Source organism: Strigops habroptila, chromosome 2 (assembly GCF_004027225.2).
Source record: "Strigops habroptila isolate Jane chromosome 2, bStrHab1.2.pri, whole genome shotgun sequence".
NCBI lineage: Eukaryota > Metazoa > Chordata > Aves > Psittaciformes > Psittacidae > Strigops > Strigops habroptila.
Window position 1 is genome coordinate 52,850,752 of NC_044278.2, and position 21,225 is coordinate 52,871,976.

Sequence of the window (21,225 nt, forward strand, 5' to 3'; positions counted from 1 at the left end):
AGAGTATTTAAGTGTTTACACTAAACATAAGTGTTAAATTAACATTGGCATGTCTTCAGTAACATTACGTATTAATACAGAGAATATTTTCAGTCTTCTATCGGTAATGTAACGTCAGGACACTATAGATTTTTTTTCTGAAATGTTTAATTGATACTTGAGAATGGAATTTGGAGACTGGGATTTTGAAACCTGGTATTTGCGTTGGTGGATTTGTTCCAGTTCCGTATCAGATATAACTTTATTTGGATATTCTAGACTTGCTTCCTCTTTCTTGCATAATAGCTCTTTATGTAGAGAATATTATTATGTCCATTTTAGTGCCAAACAACAGTGATTTCATCACCTTATCGTGGACCGTGCTACACTATTTTTTGTATGGTATAGTATGAGAGAATTTGGAAAAGTAATGAATATGTGAAGTAAATTCTAGATACATAATGCATCTTTACTCTATAGTCTCTCAGGATTATCAGTTGATACTGCCATATGAATATAAACAAAGCCTTCCCTTCGAGGAATACTTTGTTCCACTTATGAATTCTCAGTGTATTAACCCGTAACCAAAAACAAATCTAGTTGCATTGCTTGTTCCAGATTGAAATAGTGTTTTAAGAGAAGATTCTTACTGGCTTGTAGCTTGATTTTATTTTGTAAAACTTAATTTACAGAAGACAGAATACAGGGTCTCAGTGGCCCAGCACACTAATTATAGCTTACCGATGCAAAGGAATTATTTGAGTCTTTTGGGAAGGTATTCATTTTGCTGTAGTTACAACACAAAGTCATTTGTGAATATTAGAATAAAGTCTCTAGCACTCAGTAAAACTCGTTCAAAAGAAAGATCAAACTAAATAAAATTTTCAGAATAGGGTTTAGTTGTTTCAGGAATCTTTTTCTGGTTATGTCTGCATAACAGCTCAAGTGCAAGGTAAACAAGGATTTCACCTGGATGGTCCAAAGGTAAGCTCTTTAATAAGTGAGGAAGTTCCAACTCAAGATGTCTGGGGAGGCTGTTGTTGTTTGCCGAAATAGTGGAGAAATTCTGTCTCTTGCCTTACATTTGGGGTGCAACTGAGCTGGTCAGTTACTGTTTGTACACTATTAGCCTGCAACTTTACTACTTTTACAAAAAAAATTACTTACAAAAAAAAGTATTGTAAAAAGACTTTTTATAAGTTCCCACCATAAATGACAGCAGGCCAAGAACAGTGGCAGCCTTTTAGGACACATATCCATTGTATCTTTTAATGTCCAACCATAAAGAGATGATATGGGGCTGTGTGGCCCTCTGTGGCAATTTTTGATCTTTGAAAGAATAAGGTTTGAAGGTATAATGTGAAGAACAAACTTTCTGATGCTTTAAGGCCTTAAACTACTACTCAGTGGACAGGCTTTGTCTTCAATGCCAGTGTCCAGTGGGGTTTGTGTTTGTGATTGTTGTTTTGGTTAGTTGTTTGGTTTGGGGTTGGTTGGTTTGTTTGGTAGGTTTTTGTGCCCCCCTCCTTCTCCTGAGGTAGGTCAGTGAGATTTTAAAAATTGAAGTCAAAAGTCTGACTGGAAAAAGGTTAAACTTTAAAAAAGAAATTGAGAAGAAGGTATTGGCTGCCACTGGACTTTAATTTCACTGCTGATTTGATAGAATTTGCTTTCTGAATATTAGTATCTGGATTTCAACCTGTCTTTTCTAGCTAAATCTCAATTTTGCTGGTATACTTGTACGTAAATATGCAAATGTATTTCCGGACTAGGGCCTTCTGTGCATAGTTCTGCGGTTACACACATAATGGCAGGGAATAGGTAATCTTCAACAGTTTTCTGTTAGTTGCCTATTTAGTGATTTCCTGAAACATACAAGAGAACTAAAATATGCTTGGGTACATTTAAATTAAGTCAAAGTCTTTGATCTGTTTTCATCCAGGTGCTTTTCAGCATGATTTACTCCTCGACCTTATACTTGTGACATTGTAGAAACACCATATTAAGTAGTAAATGGATAATCTGTGTCAAAAGTAATTATAAATACAGGTTTTGTGCACTGCATGTGAAATGTTCCCCTCGATTTATTTATCCTTTAGCACTACGTTAGATGAAGATAGAAGTGAAATGTAATTGAAAGGAATGTATTATAAGAGGTACCAGTCCCTCAAAGGCTTCTGTTCAGCACTGGTGAAGGAGGAAGTCGGTCAAGTACAAACAATGTGGCTTTTATTACATTCGTTCAGCAATAATAAACCTTTGTACTTTAGCAAGATTTTCTTGTTTGCTTTTTAAAAGGACACAGTCAGGGATATTAAGCCTTATACTTTCTTTGTAGTAATTTGAGACTGACTTACATCAAGAGTTTCAAGACAAAAATATGCTGATTTATGTAAAAATCCTAGAAGCGTATAGAGACACATATTTCTGGGTTGAAAAGGAAAGTGGCTAATCAGGTGTTAGATACCTATCCCTGTTTAGCCTCACATAGTTCAAAGGGGGCTGCTTTTAAAGTTTCAGGCTGTGCTGCTTGATGTATCTCTGATCTGTTTCAGAACTCCATGCAACTTGAACTTCTGTGGAACAAAGTGACTCTTTAAAACTTTGATGGATTACTGCATTTGTGTTTATTTTATTAGTCATCAATTTTATTTTTGTTTGTTTTTCTTAGATGAGAATATTTTCTTGAATATTTGCATTCCAAAAAACTCTCAGTTAATGTGCTTATTTTAATCTCTCCCTGCCAGAAAGAAGCGATTCTGTGAATAGGATTTTAATGACTTTTTATAATTCTGAAAAGTCCAAAAATGGCTTCTCTTTCTAGTATACTTTCTAATTTCTGGATTCTTTTCCAACGATTAAAAAGTGGCAGTTTTTGAGAATGCTTGAATTATCAGATGAAATAGATAATACTGTCTAGCGTTTTAACTTAGACTGTGTTGCTAGCCAGATAGATACCTAATTCTTAGCCTAACTGCACTCATCTTCCAAAAACATGATAGACCAATGTCTTTTTCATTCAGGTCAATACAGATTGATACGTTTTACTTTTAGGAGTCGTTTGGTATAATTTAACAGGCCTCATAAATGTAGTTCAGCCGAAGTGGTATAGAGCTTAGTTTCTAGTTGAAAAAGAGTACATCTTTAAAGGTTTCTACTGAGCTGTTTCTATAAAAAAAGTTTTGCAGTTGAGGCCTTTCAACACTTCATGTGCGGTATTTAAATAGGTAAAAGTAGGAATAATAATGGCTTTGTAATGTCCTATTTTCAATACAAAGGAAAAACTTTTCATCCGTTCGTCTGTTCATAATCTTTATATCAATGTGCCACAAATCACAAGTCGTGGAAGGCATGGGAAGAGTTACAAAAATACCACAGAAGAACCAAGTGGGTAAATACTAGTTTTATAAGAATTGTTCTGAAGACTATGGATGTTAAAGTTTTGTGAAGGGACATGGACATGCATTTAAATTCCATGTTCTAACAGCTGTTTAGAAACGTAAAGAATTAAAGGTTATCTTATTACCAGCAGGCTGGTGACTTTCTGGTCTCATTTACTTATTGGTCCCTGGTATTTCAAAATAAAGAGAGAGAAGAAACTTTCAAGGATTCTGCTTATTTTATTTAAGGGCACCCTGGTATTTACAGTAGTTTTATAGAACACCCAATAAGTTTTGAGCCAGAAAAAAAAAAATAATCTGGAATTAGAAAATAACTCCCATCATGGGGGTTCTGTTGAATGGCACTTTTTGGAAATTGGGAACCTGTCTCTGAGCTATGTGAAAAACAGGAAGCTTGACTGATGGGTATTAATTAGCCTGGTGATTCCTGTATTTTTAATTCTTCAGGATTGTAATTTAGAAAGATTTAAATGGGTGGGTCAACCACGAGAGTTGTTGACACAATTGCTTGGTATTCTTCTGGCATACCAAATCTTGTGCGAAGTTGAAGAGACGCTATACTAGATTACAGATTGTTACATGTAGTTTTAGTGTTGTGTTTTTGTAGGTTCACTGTATAGCAAGTAAGAAAGAACCTGAAAAATGTCAGATGTTTGGAATCTGGAAGCAGCAAGGAGTTTGGATGGTTTTTCCAGCAGCATCTTTGAGTCAAAAGTTAGGCTGTGCTTCTGACATGCATTGCTAGTTTCTTTTCAGCTTCACCTGAGCTGGGATAAAGAATTAATGATACTGAACTTTTGGTTGAAAAATGGGTTGACGAGGGATAAGTCTAGGATCCAAAATAGAAGTAAGAGATAACCACTGGTATGCTACTGGCAATAAAATTTCTGGGGCAGGTTGTCTGTAAAGTAATGGTCTTGCCTGGAATGTAGCTGGCATATTTCTTGTTTTGTGGTATCTCACATTACTGCTAAGTGGAAAGACATTTTCTCTATCCAAGGAGTTCCTATTGTTAGCTGAATCATAACATAATGAATGAATGAATAAAATCACAGAAGCAAGCTACCCTGGCACAGCTGCATATGATGAATGCTGCTCATGGTGAACACTACACAAGGCATCTCTACTTTCTGTGCTTTTAAGCTCTTTTAATCGGACCGTTTCCTCAGATACATGAATATTGAAGGATATAAAAAAGCTTTGCAAAAAGTGTTGTCTGACGTTTACTTCTTATATTCAATAGCAAGAGATACTGTTCTAGACAGAACAATAGGCAGCCTGTAAAACCTCCTTTAAATTTCTTTGTTTCTCTGGCGTGTTTTTCCTGTTTAGATCAGAGCCCTCTAGAGTGGTATGTAAGTATGGAAGCAGTGGTCTAAGAGTTAAGGTGAGCAATCCGCAGCTGGTTTGTGGACCACTGAAGACAATGAATTTGAGAAGGTCGAGTGGTAGTTAACCTCCTGTCAAGTGGTTTCCCCATATATTTCTCTCAAGTGTCAATCTTCTGATTACCGTGTATTTGAGTAAGCTGGTTTCTTTTGCTGTACCATTTCTTCCCCTTCTTTGTCAAGAATTATTGACAATCCCTACTCTCCTGTTGAAGACATATATTGCTAGGCTGGTCAAGTTCCATTCCAAGGTGAGACAGAGGTTAAATGGCAGACAAATTTGGCATTTGATAGTGATAAAACTAACATGGTTTATCTCTTGATAATCAACAGAATTAAGTCTCTTGTACGTGTGGCTACCAATAAAAACTAATATGTGACACAATAGGAAATGCTTCTTCTAACTGTAAATAAAATCAAATACGTACAATGCTTTTTCTGGGCATCTGTGGAGGTCAGGACCCACCCCTTTTGGACTCAGAAAACAGCCCTCAGGGTCGTGGATCTCACATGACCTAGTTTATTCTTCATTAAAACAGATGGTAGCCATCTGAGCAAGGCAAACTTAGTTTTAAGAAAGAGCTGGGTACTGAAAGGATGGGAGGCTGGAACAGCTGGCCCTAATTAATAGGACAAGTAAGGAGGCAAACTGAATATTAAATTAGTCACCTACATCAATAGCAAAACAGTCACTACATGCCTACTCATTCAATTGTTTTAGCCAATCAGAAGTTGCAGGATTGGTTTTCCTAGCATCAAAAGTATCTAAATGTGCATCAGAAATATTCCCACATTCTTTAATCTTTTCTACCAGGCTTCAAAGAGAGTGGAAGAATCCTGGAAACTGGCTGTGGTATTTTGGCATGGCTTTAGGGAATCCAGCTTGTTTTGTAAGACTGAGAATGCTCTTGTTGTGTTTGATACCCAGGCCAGGCTGGTCCTCTGCAGTTTTTGGACTCCTCCCTTTATGTGTGTTTAACATGCAAAGGTTACCTAACTGAGAAGATTGCTGGCATGCCTTCAAGTTCTGCAACCACATTAAATTTGCAAAGGGATCCCAAAATTTTATTGTTTCTGTTGTAAACAGATTAAACTGGATTAGCAGTGGTTAGCATTTTGTATATTTTACTCTCTTTGCCTGTTTAGTCCTGAAAATCTTGAATTGTGTTGCATGTTGCAAATAGCACAGCCACACTTCACTTGCTTCTGTTACTGGTGGCCAGAAACCTTGATTCGCTATTTGCCTTAGCAGGGAGAAAGGGACTGTGCAAGTGAACTACAAATCCTCCTTCAAACCTTCTAATAATTTTTCATGAGGTATAATTTTCTGATATACTTATTTTTTTCTCTAAAATGTGCTATAATAGAGATGAGTAGGGTTATCTGTGTGTGCATGTGTGTGTGTAGTCATTGCTCTTCCTTCAGCAGGCTAGCACTCATACAGAACGGTACACAGTTCCCTGCAGTTCTCTTGGTTTGAACTGAACATTCAATAAATGTCAGTAGAGTATTGTGCAAATCTGTAAACAATATTTCCTTTCATTATTATATGCAAGATTGGCAAGTACAGAATATTTCTATTTTAAGGTAGTCCTAAGGAATGTTTACTTATCTTTCACAGAAGGTCAAATTTAATTGGTTCATGCAGCTGAGGCCTGAGGTGATCAGGGGAGAAAAAAAAAGAACAGTTCTTTCTTGGGGATTAGCAGAAACTGTTCCATGAGCTTAGTGTCCCCTTCCTGGAGAGCAGAAGGCAGCAATACCTTGACAGAAGACTAATTACCCCACCTTTTTCTGCTTCCAAAAACCTTCCCTCAATTTTATGGAGCTGGGGTTCCATCTTACGTGCGGCCAGTTTGGCGCTTTAATTTTTTAGTTTTCTTCCCATGAATGTGAGGGGTAGAATTTCCACCTAGTCATAGCAGAAAGATCTGTTTTTATAAAACAGCTAGATTTTCTTGACTGTACTAAACAACCATAACACTACCTTCATGCAGCCTCCCACCTTGGCCTTTGTGTCCCGTTCCACCTCTGCCCTCCTCATTTGCAAGGAATAGAAACTTTAAAATCTTTGCAGAAATGGCTGAAAGCGTGAGCAGGAGATCCACATCAAAAGTTCCAAGTGAGATACTTGAATTGTAGTAATCTTTGTATGCAAACTTTATCTGGTTGTGTGAAGACCGGCTAAGCATAAATGAAAAAAAACCAAACCAAACCCTCAAGAATTAGTCCTATATGTGGCTTTGCAAAGGCATAAATTAAACCCCATTTCTATATTTCATACAACTGTGTTTAAGTTTCAGCAAGTTCCCTTGCTCCCTGTTGTTAATGGCCTCCACATGGTTCAAGTGTTTCATTGTTTGAAAATATATGTAGTGCTTGCTGTGTTTGCTCTTTCCAGTGAGAAAAGTTTAACTGAACAGTTTAAATCGTATAAGTAAATTTCAGACATCTTTCCAGAACATCGCTGCTGTTTTTCTTTAGGACTTTAAGAGAGCATATTGTTTGTCAACAATGCTGGAAGGGTGGTGATTGTATGTCTGGATACTGTCGCTACCAACTGATGCAGGCCTAATGGATTTTCTGAGAAGACATGAATGGGAAAAAACTGCATATTATGAGAAGAGACATCTGAAAACAAATGTTAGATGGCTTTTGGTCTGTATTGTCATCTTGATTTCCTTAGTTACTTGAAATTGGGCTAGAGACGTTTGAAAAAGACTTGCCTGCAATCAGTTCAACAATAAAACTGGTTAGGGAGGTTGTATGTTCTCACCTGTCTGTGTGGTCTTCTGGTTTTCCCAGAGGCTGTCTAGATAGGCGCTTGCCACTATTCTGGAATAGCCTACCAGGCTTTGCTGTTCCTGGCAGAGACATTTTTAAAGAGGCCGTGTTTCGAAATTTAGAACTATTGCTGAGTAAGTCCCTTACAGGTCCTTGTTTGAAAATGGATGGAACCTGTGATTGCTATTATTATTATTGTTATTTCTGAGCTGCACTGTTTGTAAAGTTAGACCAATAACATAAGGAAAAGTTAAAGCATTCTAAAATAAAAATTTCTAGGACACGTAGAATAAGTCATAAAACATGAGATCACTAGAGACCTAGGAGCAATTAGGTTATGTGTTCACTTCTGATTTTCCTGTCTGTGGAAGCACTTTGTTCATACAAGTATCAAAATGCGTATAAACCCAGCATTTACGTTATGGGTTAATGCTGTTAATTTCCGTGAGTCCACACTTGGAAGTCTCAAAAACGTAAGATGATTTTTAGTTTCAGTGTGCAATACGACTATATTTATTCTGGACAGTGTTTTTACTCAGAACTTAAATTTCAGCTCCTAATTCTTAATTAACCTAAGTAATTTTTTTTTATCTATGTATTCAATGCAGATGTAAATAATCAGTATTTTAAATAGCTTTAACAGGTGGCTCTGCTTGGAAGCTTTTGGGCCTTTTTAATTTCAGAAGCTCATCCCTGTGCAAATAAGGTTGTCATGTGCAAATAACATATAGTTATGTAATGTGACTGCATTGCTAAAGGATTTAATTGCATGATAAATTTCCCAGGGTAACCTGATGGCTTACTTCACTATAACAGCAGGCTTTATCTGAGACCTGTGTACTGTTTTCATGCTTAAAGAACTGTAACTCAGGACGGGTGGGAATATAAAACTGTTTTGATAGAATCTTTTGTGCTTGGACAACTGTAATCCTTGGTGGGGTCGTGTGGTGAGAAGTTTTATCTCGAAAGCTGGTTTTGAAAGCTGTGCTGGTAATGAAACCACAAGTTCCATCAAACTGGATCACTGAAGTTTTTAGTTTCGAGTTTGTAATATGAGTATTTTGTTTGTTAGTAAAGGGCATGCTCTTAAACAACATTGCAAGCGACTGGAAAGAATAAGTGTTAAATAAAATCTAAATGTTTTAGGTAAGAATACACATACAGAAAACAAACTTCTTTAAATATAATTTCTCAAGTTTCTTGAACCTACTGGAAGCAAAAACTCACCTGATTTTTCCTCCCCTCCCCAAGTAATTTTCTAGTCCACATCCCACTGCCATCTCCCCCTTCCTTTACCCCCTGCCTTGCCTCAAAAATCTATTTCCTTTCACACACTTACTCATTTCTCTGCACCCACTACATGTCTTAGAAAATTATCTTATAGTATAGATTGATCATAACTAGCCAGCACAACCTGAAATCAGTTGACATACTGAACCAGGTCTATGGGCTGCCTTGCAAGGGTATGTGCAAAGAAGGGGATGATTGTGAGCTTAAGGTATAAGATTTCAGTTTTTTTGGAAGGCACTTCTCAACAAGACAGTGACTTTTTACAAGTTAGGCAATTGGTTTGAATGCCAAGCATCCTGTACAATGGCACATATTTCTGTTGGAGAATAAAAATACCTGCTGTACTGTTCTAATGGAGCCTACATGGCATTGCTTAATGAGTGAAAAAACAATGAGCAACCACCTAACAAGCTGACGTGTGTTTGTCTTCAAATATATAATGCTGTGCTGCAGTACAAATAGCAGTGTGGCTAAATGTGCTACTTTTAACTTTCACTTCAAACTAGAAGAAATAGTTCAGTTATGTGTAATTGTCTTGAGTGCAATGCACTTATAAGGAAATTTAATGACTACTGTATTGAACAGAGAAATGCATAATACATTACTTAAAAGGCAATATGCTTTTATTTTCCTTTTATATTTTCAAGAGTGAATTGCGAAAAGGAATACATTAACTACAAAAAAAGGGTGCCTCAGATCTACTGTTTCCATGTAATACAATAATGCAATGCTATAAGCAGATTTTTTTATTTGTTTTTAGAAGGGGCAGCAAAGTATTTTTCTCCCATCACCCCTTTTTCCTACTGAAGAACTTCACCTCTCTGTGCACATTTAAGGGAATAATCTCCTCACCTGAGTCATTGCACACAGCTGTTCTCAGTCATGGAACCTTGGTAGATGAATATTTTAATCTTTTTTTTTTTTCATTGCCATCATGTTTGTATATTCTGTACTCATTGGGTTCTGAGTTCCTACATTTTGAACCCTGATTGACTTTTTAGCTACCTTGTTTTAATAATATATGGAAAGCTAAGTAGTGGGTTTTTGTGTGGAGAAGTGATTAAGTCCATGGCAAGTGAACATTATATAATTTTTTTTTTTTTTTATGCCACACACTGTGAATATAACCAGCTGAATGCTTTTGAGTTTATCATGCCCCTGCCCATGTGATCTAAATTAAAACTGATCTCTGAAATTTGAGAGAGTGTTGCCTAGCCTTTTGTCTGCACTTGAGAACAGTTTTGCTTGTTTCATGTATATTGGTTACATTTGAATCTTATGTATTACATACTTTGTTTATACATCTCCTTTACATTTTCTTGGGACCGCTTCTCTTCTTTGCAAGAAATGCTTCCAGTATCTATCCAAAGAGTAGCAGTATCACAATACTGTTATTTTTATTAAATCATTATCATTAAAAATTGAGAAATCCCGAGAAAAAAATTGTGTGAAAACAGTTAAAATGTAATACTGATGTATTGATGAGGAAAAAACCCAAACCAAGAATTGAGTTCCTGTAGGTTTTTAATGCAGTAAATTACCTTTGTTTTTTTCCTTTTTTACAACAAGTTGACATTTCTTCTTCAACTTTTCAGGCACAGGTACCTTTGGACGTGTTCATCTAGTGAAGGAAAAAATGGCCAAACGTTACTTTGCACTGAAAGTAATGAGCATTCCTGATGTCATTCGACTGAAGCAAGAGCAACATGTGCACAATGAAAAGTCAGTCCTGAAAGAAGTCAACCACCCCTTTTTGATCAGATTGTAAGTTGTTTTATTTTTTTTTAATTCATCTAACTTATGTAGAAAGTGCAGATAGTGTTCCAGAGCTTCATTGCAAGTTCTTATGTACTTAAACAACACCAACCATTTAATTTCTATTATGTAATCTAGACTAAAGTAGACTTCAGACTAAAATATTTATTACAGAAGAATCAAGAATTTAAAATCAAGAGGCATAATTTAAACATTTAAGCAATGATTTATTATAAGCTTTACTCTGTCTCTTGTTTTCATACTGCGGAAGAGATTTGCTTAAGGGGAGAACACTAATGAAGAAATGTTAGGATTGGCTCATCAAAATGACTTCTAGAATGATTCTTGATATTAGAATGGTGAGAAGACAAGTATTTCTACATATATATGTCCTAAAGTTATAATTAGATTTAAATATCCGCTTTTTGAAAACTTGTACAAACTTTAATTTTGCAAACTTTGTTTTTAGAGTTTAAGTGACTGCATCATGTCTTCGGCTTTATGATTCCCATATTTAAGGTTAAGTGGTAGAATCTGTTGAGAAACATGACTTAAATGCTTTTCATGAAAAACACTTTTTTTAGTGGAATTATGGTGATTCGGATGATCCCAATGATTCCTTTATGAAGGACAGAAGGCATCAGACTTTCACTGTTCACAACACCACAACAACAATATGAGTCCATATCTATTAATAGGATCAATAAACCTCTGGGTAATTGCACAGTTAATTTCCATTTATATTTTCTCATGCGTGGATACAGAGCCATTGACTAAAATTTGTTTTGCATTTACCTGCTTTAATCAGCTTTACATAAAATTAGACAAAATTAGCCTTAGTTAATCTCTAGCTGCAGGGAGTGCAACCTCCCAAGGACTAAGAAACTATGAGAAGGGAAAGGAAGAGGCAAAAGCATGGTAGTCATCTGAAAGATGGAAAGAGACCTGCAGAAGGCTTTTTCATTGGTGTGCTGTTGCTTTTTCCAGGATCGTGTTAGTTTCCAGCCAGTGTCCTGTGTGGGATAGTATCACTAAGATGAGTTGTAGGGTATGTGGAGTTTCGTATGCATGCAGAAAGGCAAGATAGAGGGGCTGAGTACATCTGGTTGGACTGGTTAAAATATGGATGAAACAGGGGCACAGGGTTTTATATGTGTATCTACGTATATCATGTATGATATGTATGTCATACATAAATTCTTTAAAATAAGAAAAAAAAACCCCAAACAAAACAAAAAACTACCCAAACCAGCAAACAAGCAAAACCCTTAACTCAGTACACCTGTGCATCTGGAACAGTGCAGCAAGTGTGGGAATAGAGAAACAGATGAGAAGAGAGACAGGGATGTTGAGAGTTCATGTCCATACGGAAGTGACCAAAACTCCAAACTGATATGTTTTCTTGAGTTTCATTCATGCCTTATTTCTACAATGTCAGATTTTTAAAATAACCAAAGGACACAATCTGAATAGAAGCTCGCTTGTGAGCAAGGCAAGCATTCTTCATGTCTTCTAGCTCTTGGCATTTTCTGTTGATGTGTTCAATGCGATGGTGCATCACCTATACTCATGTAATTGTCTATGTGATGCCTTTGTCCCTTGGCAAAGGAGACTCAAAGCAACCTAGCCATAATGATTTAGTTAAAAGAAAAGTAATGTTAATATTTGCATGCTTTAGGTTAAACAAGCATTCATGGCCAATTAGCACTGACTGCATGACAAATAAAACTTTCTGTGGCTTTTTGTGTGGCTAACAGTTTTTTTCAGCCACTTCCTCCCCTCCCCAATAGATGGGATTTTTCCATTAATTCTTTGACTATAATTGATTAACAAAAAGGGGAAAAAATTCCTATACAGTTCTGCTTCAATGCCTTTTAACTGTGTTGTCTCCATGGTCTTGTTTTTATATTTTCAGTTAGCATCATCATCTTAAACATGGATAGTATCTTCCTCTGGTTGCAAAACAATGAGTATGTGTCAGTGCATCAGTACTGTATTTTTTTAGCACTTCATGATAGAGAATTTTAAAGTAATACTGCACATTATTTATTTATGGTGTTCATCTTCCCTATAACTTCCTACATATAAAGACTTAGATAAAAGATTTTCTTTTTTTCCTTTTCCTGTTACTTTTGAGAAATACCTTTCCTCCATATATAAGGAGGTCCTGGTTTTTGTGAGATACTGAAGTTATTTGTCTACATATTTTTTTAAACTGTTTTTTGGAAATGCTTGTTTAGTGCTTCTGCAGCAACTGATCACTGGAGACTCCCAGGCGCACTTTTGCTGACACATTTGAGTGATGTATCAGACCTCTATGGGTGCAGCAGATCATATTATGCTGTAATTTTAATATCTCTTTGATTTTTTTTCAAGAGAACAAGAATTAATAAAATCAACTATGTCTTATAGTCCTGTAAACTAAAATAGGCTATTTGTCTGTAAGACAAATTTGTCTGTAAGAGTTTACCGTGGTATCTGAAGTTCATGTAGTGAAGCTGAATCGTAATGTTGCATGGCACTGTTATTCTAATCACAGCTTCTGTGATATTTCTGCGTTTTGTATTCAGATACCACTTAAAGCAATCCATATTGCAAATACTGAATTTTTATTATGCTGCTGTTTATTTTTGCAATTTTTTATGTATGCCAAAAAATGCATTAATTTTTCTGCAGATAGACAACCCTTCAAACGTCAGTTCTTCAAGAAATTAATTGCATTAAAACTATTGTCTTTAATGGGCGGGGTTTTCCACTTTTTTCCTCTGTATTCTTTGCCAGATTTTGGCCTTTCTCTCCCCTGTACATGGCTGTTTTGTTTTTTGGGGTTTTTTGGGTTGGTTTTTTTTTGGGGGGTGGGGGGGGTGGGTGTTTGTTTTTGGTTGTTTGTTTGGTGGTGTGTTTGTTTCAGCTTGGTTTTTTTTAATATGTGGTTTGCTTTGTTTTGCCCATTCCTGTTCCTCTTTGTTTATTGTAAGTGCAACTTTGCGTTACTACTTTAAATACATTTCAAGAGTGTTTTTTTTATGTAGTCAATAAAGATACCATGAACATCATCAGTAGCCAGTTGATGATGTTGATGACTATGATAGGGAAGTAGTGCCACAAAAGCAAAAAGCCTGTGTTCTGCTTTCTTTAACACTTTGAAGGAATGGAGGAGCTGTTGCTGATGTCTAGTTGTCTCATTTTCTTGGTTACTTCAGTGCTGGTATCAAGAAAGAAAATCTTACTGAACAAAAATCACTCATGGGTTTTGGAGCTCAGTTTGCTCTGCTTATTTTTCTTGAGACTCTGTGCCTTGATTAGGAACCAGCTAATGAAGGAAAAAAAAAAAAAACCAAACAAAAGGATACTTTCCATTCTTATGATCTTTCCATTCTTATGAGGATGCAGAAACAGCTACTAGAAGCTAAAGTAACTTCTATTCTTATATCAATAAACTAGGTAGGGGTACACTGTTCTTTATCTGTTAACGTAGTAATAGGGATAGCTGTTTGTTTTAAAATGGTAGAATATTCTTCCAAGGTGTTACTGGATACTTATATTCTCCTTAAGTGTCGAGTTACATTTGGGTGTGTGGTGTATGAGTTGTTCAATGTGGGTAGAAAGTAAAACAACTTAGTTTCGGGGAATGTAGGAAGAAGATTCCTGTATTCTGTAATGAAGCATTCGAAAGCCACGTGGAATGATTTTCCTTCTTCCTTAGCTGCTCTTTAATGCACCGCAGTAATGACTACCACAATAATAGTTCTTGAATTAAAGGCAATAGTTTGAGTAATGGAAGATACTTATGATTAGGTTAATTCTGAAGTATAGAAAGGAATCTCGTTTTGTGATAATTTTTGCTTTTCTACTGCTTTTGTTAAAGATACTGGAGAAGACCAGGCATTGCAATTTGATAGTCTGGTTGGGGTTGTATATTTCCAGGAAGAAGGGGATAGGAGAGGAGAAGGAGAACTCTCTGGTATCCTGTTTTTGAACATACTGTCATAAACATCTTTACAAAAGCTCTGCTTACGCACCATCACTTTGACAATATTTGATTAAATAAAAGGTAAGGTGTGTAAGAATTGTCTGTTCTTAGCAGACTGGCAGTGTACCAAGTCAGTTACTAGGTGCTTAGCAGACCTGTTTTGTACAATGCAACAAAGTCTATCAGTTAGATTTTTTTTTTTTTCCCTTGGCCTGTGCTGCGCATCCTGAACTATCTGCTTTACTTTTCAGGTTCAGTCGGCCACTTGAATGTCTGTTACATAGATTCTTGGGGTTTTAATATTTGTGGTATAGGAAGCATAAATTGATTATGTACATAGTTGCGGCAGAGATAATTTTACAGAAATATACTTCTAAAGCAAATTGGAGAGATAGTTTGTTTATTCAATAAAATAATGTTTTCATTACAGATTTTGGACCAACCACGATGAACGTTTTCTATATATGTTAATGGAATATGTGCCAGGAGGAGAACTGTTTAGTTACCTGCGCAACATGGGGCGTTTCAACAACAGCACAGGACTGTTTTATTCTGCAGAAATTATTTGTGCAATAGAATACCTGCACTCCAAAGAAATAGTTTACAGAGACTTAAAACCTGAAAATATATTACTAGACAAAGAAGGACATATCAAGCTTACTGATTTTGGATTTGCTAAAAAACTGGTGGATAGGTAAGTAGGTTTTTGTTATGATAATTACATTTTGCACATTAAACAGAAGAAAAAAGCTTTTTTTCAGAGCATTTCACCTAATGCTCCATGCAGTTCACGCATCTCAAATACCTTAATATGAAGGAAATTATAATCTTGAAATGGCTGCAAGGAAACCAGTATTACACCCTAGGTATAACTAGAAGGAAGATCACAGATAAGATACTGTAGAAAAATATGAGACTAGTTTTATATATTTAAGTTTTCAATTGTCATCTTGTGAAAGAGGACTTCAGTGAAGTAATATTAGCAAATATTGATATCTGTACATCAGTATATTAAATGGGATGTTAATCCTCCATACACATTGAATTGCTAAATGTTTTGTGATTTGTGTTTTCTTCTACTTTCCATTCAGAGAGTTTTTTTTTAAATGTGGGAATAACATTTGAAAACTGGATATTGTTTTTTTACTAGGCTGTTGCTAAAATGAAACTGCAAAATCTAGACAGAAGCAGTAAGGCCAACTTAGCAGAAGTGATTTATTTCACTGTAACTTCTATAATACTGTCAGCCTTATGTCCATTTCACTAGTGTATGCAAACTTTTTTGGTAGCACAGAGGACTTTTTTTCCCCCAGTGATTTCTCTGTTCTCGCCGTTTGAACTACTCTTCCAAGATTACAATGCATGTTCTTAAAAGGAAGCAAGAACTGCCAGTGGGATTGGGGGGGGGGAGGTGGGGGAGGCGCGGAACTAGCCTGTCATATTAGAAAAGTCGTGTGACGAGTTTTGGTATTATGCCCTTGGGCCACCCCTTGAAGGAGGCCATATCTGATTGTTCTAGCTGAAGCAGCCTAGTAAGCGAGTTAGGCATTACATAGGTGCTCATCCTCTTCGCTCCTCTATTTACCTGTTTTAATGCTGCTTTTGCAACAGCTCAGTGTCTGTGTGAAATTTTACAAGATCAGTTTGAAATGAAGGTGGATCTGAGGGATCAAATCATGTTATGGAGATCATAAAGGTTGCTTCCCTGTGGGTTACATTCTTACAGTGCTGGGTTGCCTTGGCACAGGAGAATGGTAGGCAACTAATAAGTACACTGGATCTATTCATCTTTAAGGTCTAAAAGTCTGTTTTAAAACCGTAATGTTTTAATATCAGCATGTTTGGTTGAATTCAGTTTCCACTGGTCAAGCAGATAGGTTTAAAAATGTGAGCTTCTTTTATTTTTTTTATTTTTTATTTTTTTAACTATTTTTTTAAATGAGAAGTACTTTTGCAGGAAGAGGTAAGGCTACTTCCATGTAAGAAAGTAGGATGATCTTTTTATAACATATTTTCATACAAATTCTTACCACTTCCTTTTTACATGTAGATACTGCCACTTAGTGGTTATTCTTAATTTGGATTTCTGTGGGTTTAAGGCACAGCAGAAGTAACCCTTCATTAAATAAGGTGATAGTTGAGTTCTGAGTTTATTCTTCAATCTAGGAGATGAATCTATTAAAGTAAATTTCTTCAAATACATTTTAGGACATAAAAAAACCCTTATTGCTACTTTTTTTAATTGGGAGGGTTTTTTGTGTGTCATTTCTTGGGGGTCGGGCAGTGAAGTTGAGCGGTTTCTTTTGAATTGAATCGTGGAACACTAAAGTAGTCTTGTATTTGTAGCTGATTTACCTATAACTGTACAACAGGTAATACAAATAGAGAACATAAAGTTGAAAGGAGCAAGGACTTTATCAGAGCACAAGCAGTTACCTGTGCAAGTCTGGTTTGTGGGAGATTTTTTTTCTGTTGGGGTTCGGGTTTTCTTGGGTTTTGGTCTGGTTTTTTTTTTTTGTTTGTTTGTTTATTTGTTTTCTTTTGTTTATAACTACATAGTATTCTCCGCCCTAGCTATAGTAATTTTCATAACACTGGGTTTTTTCCCTGTAAAGATAGACAGTTGTCAACAATTTATCCACTTATACACTCCAGTAGCTTATTTTGTTTCATAGGCTATTTGATCAAAAGTATAAAGAGATGTTTTGTCATCTTTATGCATGGCAAATGTCTGTACATGTGAACCTTATATGGGTGTATGTGAATATGTGTATATTTGTATGGGTATATATAGTGTAATATGAAAATAAAGCACAAAGTCTGTATGTTTTTCTAACAGCTGTGAAGAAGCCTGCCACTTAGGACCAACAAATGTATTCCTAGGGTAGGGAAGACAAGACATGATATGTAAAATAAAACATGGTCTGCGGAAGACCTTCAGTACAATTACAGTCTTGGTACAGAATACTTCCCATGAGTGATTCTGTAGTTGCTTAATAGAGATTTTTCTGTACATGTTTTTCTTTCTTCCCATTACAATGTGTGAAAGGGTGTTCACCATATTCATCTACAGTTAAGTGACTCTTCAGAGAGAGTGGCTGGCTCATAGCTTGTGTTCTCACTGTGGGAAGCAGCCTGCACATTTACCTGTTTAGTACATTTTCTGAAGGGCTAGAATCTAATTTTTTCCCTAGCGAAAGAGGAAAAACAGGAGGTTTTCTTGTCTCCTCCTGTTTCTTGTTGATATGTCCTTCTGTTTATCCTTGTTCCTCCCTTTTCAGTCATAGTGCACTCTTAAAAAATTCTAAATTTTTCTCCAAAACAGTGTCTTTGCCTCAGCTGCTGTTTATTTCTTCTCTTTTCCACCTTGGTGTTGCTTAACTGAAGACTTTATAGCCTTTTCAGTTTCTTGTAAGTACGTTCACATAAAATAGATCTGCTGCTAGTTTAAAAAAAGGGCAGTCAAGAAAAAAAGATGGGGAGGGGGGATGTTTGTAAGTGATTGTTACCTGAAGGATGTAGAAAGAATTTGCTTTGAACTTTATAGCCAATACATTTTTAGGTCTTTCCTTTTCTGGAAAGCACATACCACATGGATAAATGTATCTCCATTAAACATGTTTCTGATCTTTCTCACTTGTGGGCTTTTTAAAATTGGTTTTGTTTGTTTGGGGCTTTTTGTTTGTTTGTTTTAATTCCTGCATTCTTTCAGAGATGTATAAAACTAAAGTTCATAGAATTCTATGGTTTTTGTGCATAGATTTCACTGAGAATGTTATGAAAGTTTTAGGTAAAGTTAGGACTTTAATTATTTTTTTTCTTTTTTGAGGAGTGTTACTGTTAATTTGAGTTTGTTCAGTTTAAAAAAACAAAAAAACCAACAAAAAATCAAAACAAAACAAGACACAGCAAGTCTTGTTTCCAAAGTGTATTGTTTGTCACTGTTTGCAGGCTGGAAACAAAGCAATCTCCACTGAATATAATTATGGAGAAACTTCCAGACAAGAATGCCAAAAAGTACATTGTTGTTAATCTCCAGCATGTATGCAAGAAGCCTGTCAGGGACGGCAGAGGTGGAAGCCGAATGGTGTAGAATGCTAAAATACATTAACCATCAAGACTTAACTTCTTCAAATAATACTGTTAACAAGTCCTGCAAATATTATTTTATAACTTCTCTTTGTGACCAGGGTAGATTCTTATTTTCATGTTTTAAAATTAAACGTTCAACCTTACCAACTATTGCTTACCTGCGTTTCAGCTTTTATCTTGAAAACCCAAAGCAGTAGATTTCTTTTTGTAGTAGCTTGAATGACATGGTTTATTCTTATTTTTCTGCTTTATAATTTATTTTCAAAAAGATTATTTGGAATTTCTGATGAATATGCAACAGTCATGAAATAGTAATGATAAAAAAAAACCCAAACAAACCAACAAAGAAACAAAACCAAAAACCCAGACAAAACCAAAAACCCAAACAAAAACAAACCAGAAAAAAACACCCTACCACAAACTTAATTCTGTAAAACAGATGAAATCATCTTACTTGATACATTTTCCAAAATATTAGTTTGTTTCATGACTGACAAAAGAGGAAGTAATGATCTTACAGCACAAATACACAGCTTGACAAAGAATTTGAGTTTCCTCCAAGTTTTTGTGTACTTAGTAAACATAAATTTATTGATTGAAATTAAGAGAAGTAGATGACCTACTGGTGGTAATAAATTCTATTTTCTAGTGCAGCTAGGGGTCTTCAAGTTGTGTTGGCATTTTCTTAATTTCTGTTTTCCTTCTGCTTGAAAGAAGAGGTCTTGTTATTAACCTGTATCGTAATTGAGGATCATTGTAGATACATTGTCACCAGCAAATTATGCAGGTCCTGGAAGTCATGGTCAAATATTAGACTGATGGGGTTTTTCTGTATGTAAATGACCTTGATAAGGGATGAAAACCACCAAAGACTGCATCTTTGCTGAATTTGGGGTTTCATAGTTTTGGCAATTTTTGGGGAGGAAAGGATGACCATTGTGGGGCATTGCCCTGTAAACCATCCATTAATATCGTAGCTTGTCCATTAAAATGTATGTGCCTGCTCTGTCTGCCTTATTTGTACACCCCTTCTTCCCAAATACAGTGAAACTGTATTTGCAGAGCTCACTAAATCTGTATCAATAAAAATTAAGATGATGGACTGTAATAGAGCTTTTTAAATTTGGGGGTGGAGGAGTTATTTTGTTTTAAGAGATAACAAAGCATTGCTGCTTTTTCCTAATTACCTAGTCCTTATCTGGACAACTGCTAGATGGCAGTAGTGTGTAAAGCAGTGCTGTACATAAGAATTTTCTTACGTATGCTTGAATTGGAAAAAGAGTTTCTATTTTCTAGTTATAAAAAATATGCCACTTTTTTATGATGAAAACTGAATATGTATTCTTTACACTAATGAATGTAGTTTCAAGAACCATACATAGTGTTGTCCAGCACATTCTCACAGTTTACCTGGAGTAATTTAGCTTTTGCCATGATAAAACCAAGCTTAAAGAAATTCAACTCTATGCATCATAAATCTTCATTGAAAGTCTTGACTGACTGTACAGCTCTTCTTTCTTGATGTTAAGAATTTTTATGAATCAAGGCTAAGGTGTGAAAAACCAAACAGACAAAAAAGAAAACAATTAAAAAAAAAAAAAAAATGCGGACAGTCTGAAATTCCGTAAGGTGCATCTTGAATATCCATTTAGGGTTAGGAAAAAGATTTGTTAAGTTTAGCGGAACAGTGGTAGGAAAAATCAGAACTTGAAAGGAATATGTATGACTTCTGAAAGTGATTGCTATTCATCTTAATGCATTTTTCTAGGGCCATGTTACCAGTTTGATTGGAGAAGATTTTTCCTGCACTCACAAATAAAATAATTAGAGGGTTTTTCTGCTGCAAGTTAGAAATTATGTGCAGTGACAGTTAATTTTGAGACTATATTCTTTGTCCTGTCTGCCTAGAACTCTTCTTAAAATGCAGTGTGCTTTTTTCTTTCTTGTTCTGTGCTGTTGTTTCATCCTCTCTTGAACTGTACTTTTTCAAAGTTTCATCGTCTGACTGCCTACCTAGGAAAGTGTAATCTATTCAGAATGAAAGCACTTTTTTTTTTCTCTAGCGCATATTTAAACATAAGGTAGTGATACCAAGCAAATTCTTCATGGGTATTTTTTACAAAGAAGAGTTCACATTTCTGAAAGAAATGGTTTCAGAATATTCATTGTTTCAAAATGTAATTTGGTCTTTGTAAACATTAACTGCTTAGTTTCAATTTATTTCGTCAATTTATAGAACTTGAAATACACATTTCAGTTAGGTAGCAATAGAACAGTTTTATATCCTGAGCTTATCTTAAGAAAGCTATGTCTAAAAAATGACTGTAAAATATATAAAAAATAGTATCACATATCTCACACTTGCTTAGCTACACCTTGTAAATATTTTAAACAATTGAATACATAAAATGTTTTCTTTTTAAAGTGATAACAGGTAACATTTCAATGCTATTTGAAAAAGGGTGCTTAGATTGTGAAAGGAATCCTACTTATGTCTGCAGCTATTTACTGATTTAAACTATTACTTTTTTTGTCTCCTCCTCTTGCCTTTGTTTTTTTTAAA

General features: G+C 35.5%; 1 protein-coding gene across 2 annotated transcripts in view; it reads left to right on the forward strand.

Annotated features, from left to right (window-relative positions):
• The window catches only part of PRKX (protein kinase X-linked), a 58,006-nt gene that overhangs the window by 16,831 nt on the left and 19,950 nt on the right, over window positions 1-21,225 (forward strand). For both annotated transcript variants that reach the window (XM_030476759.1, XM_030476760.1), the window contains exons 2-3: window positions 10,438-10,606; window positions 15,001-15,264. In XM_030476759.1, coding sequence (XP_030332619.1) covers window positions 10,438-10,606; window positions 15,001-15,264 — 433 coding nt within the window. The remainder of the gene's footprint in view (window positions 1-10,437; window positions 10,607-15,000; window positions 15,265-21,225) is intronic.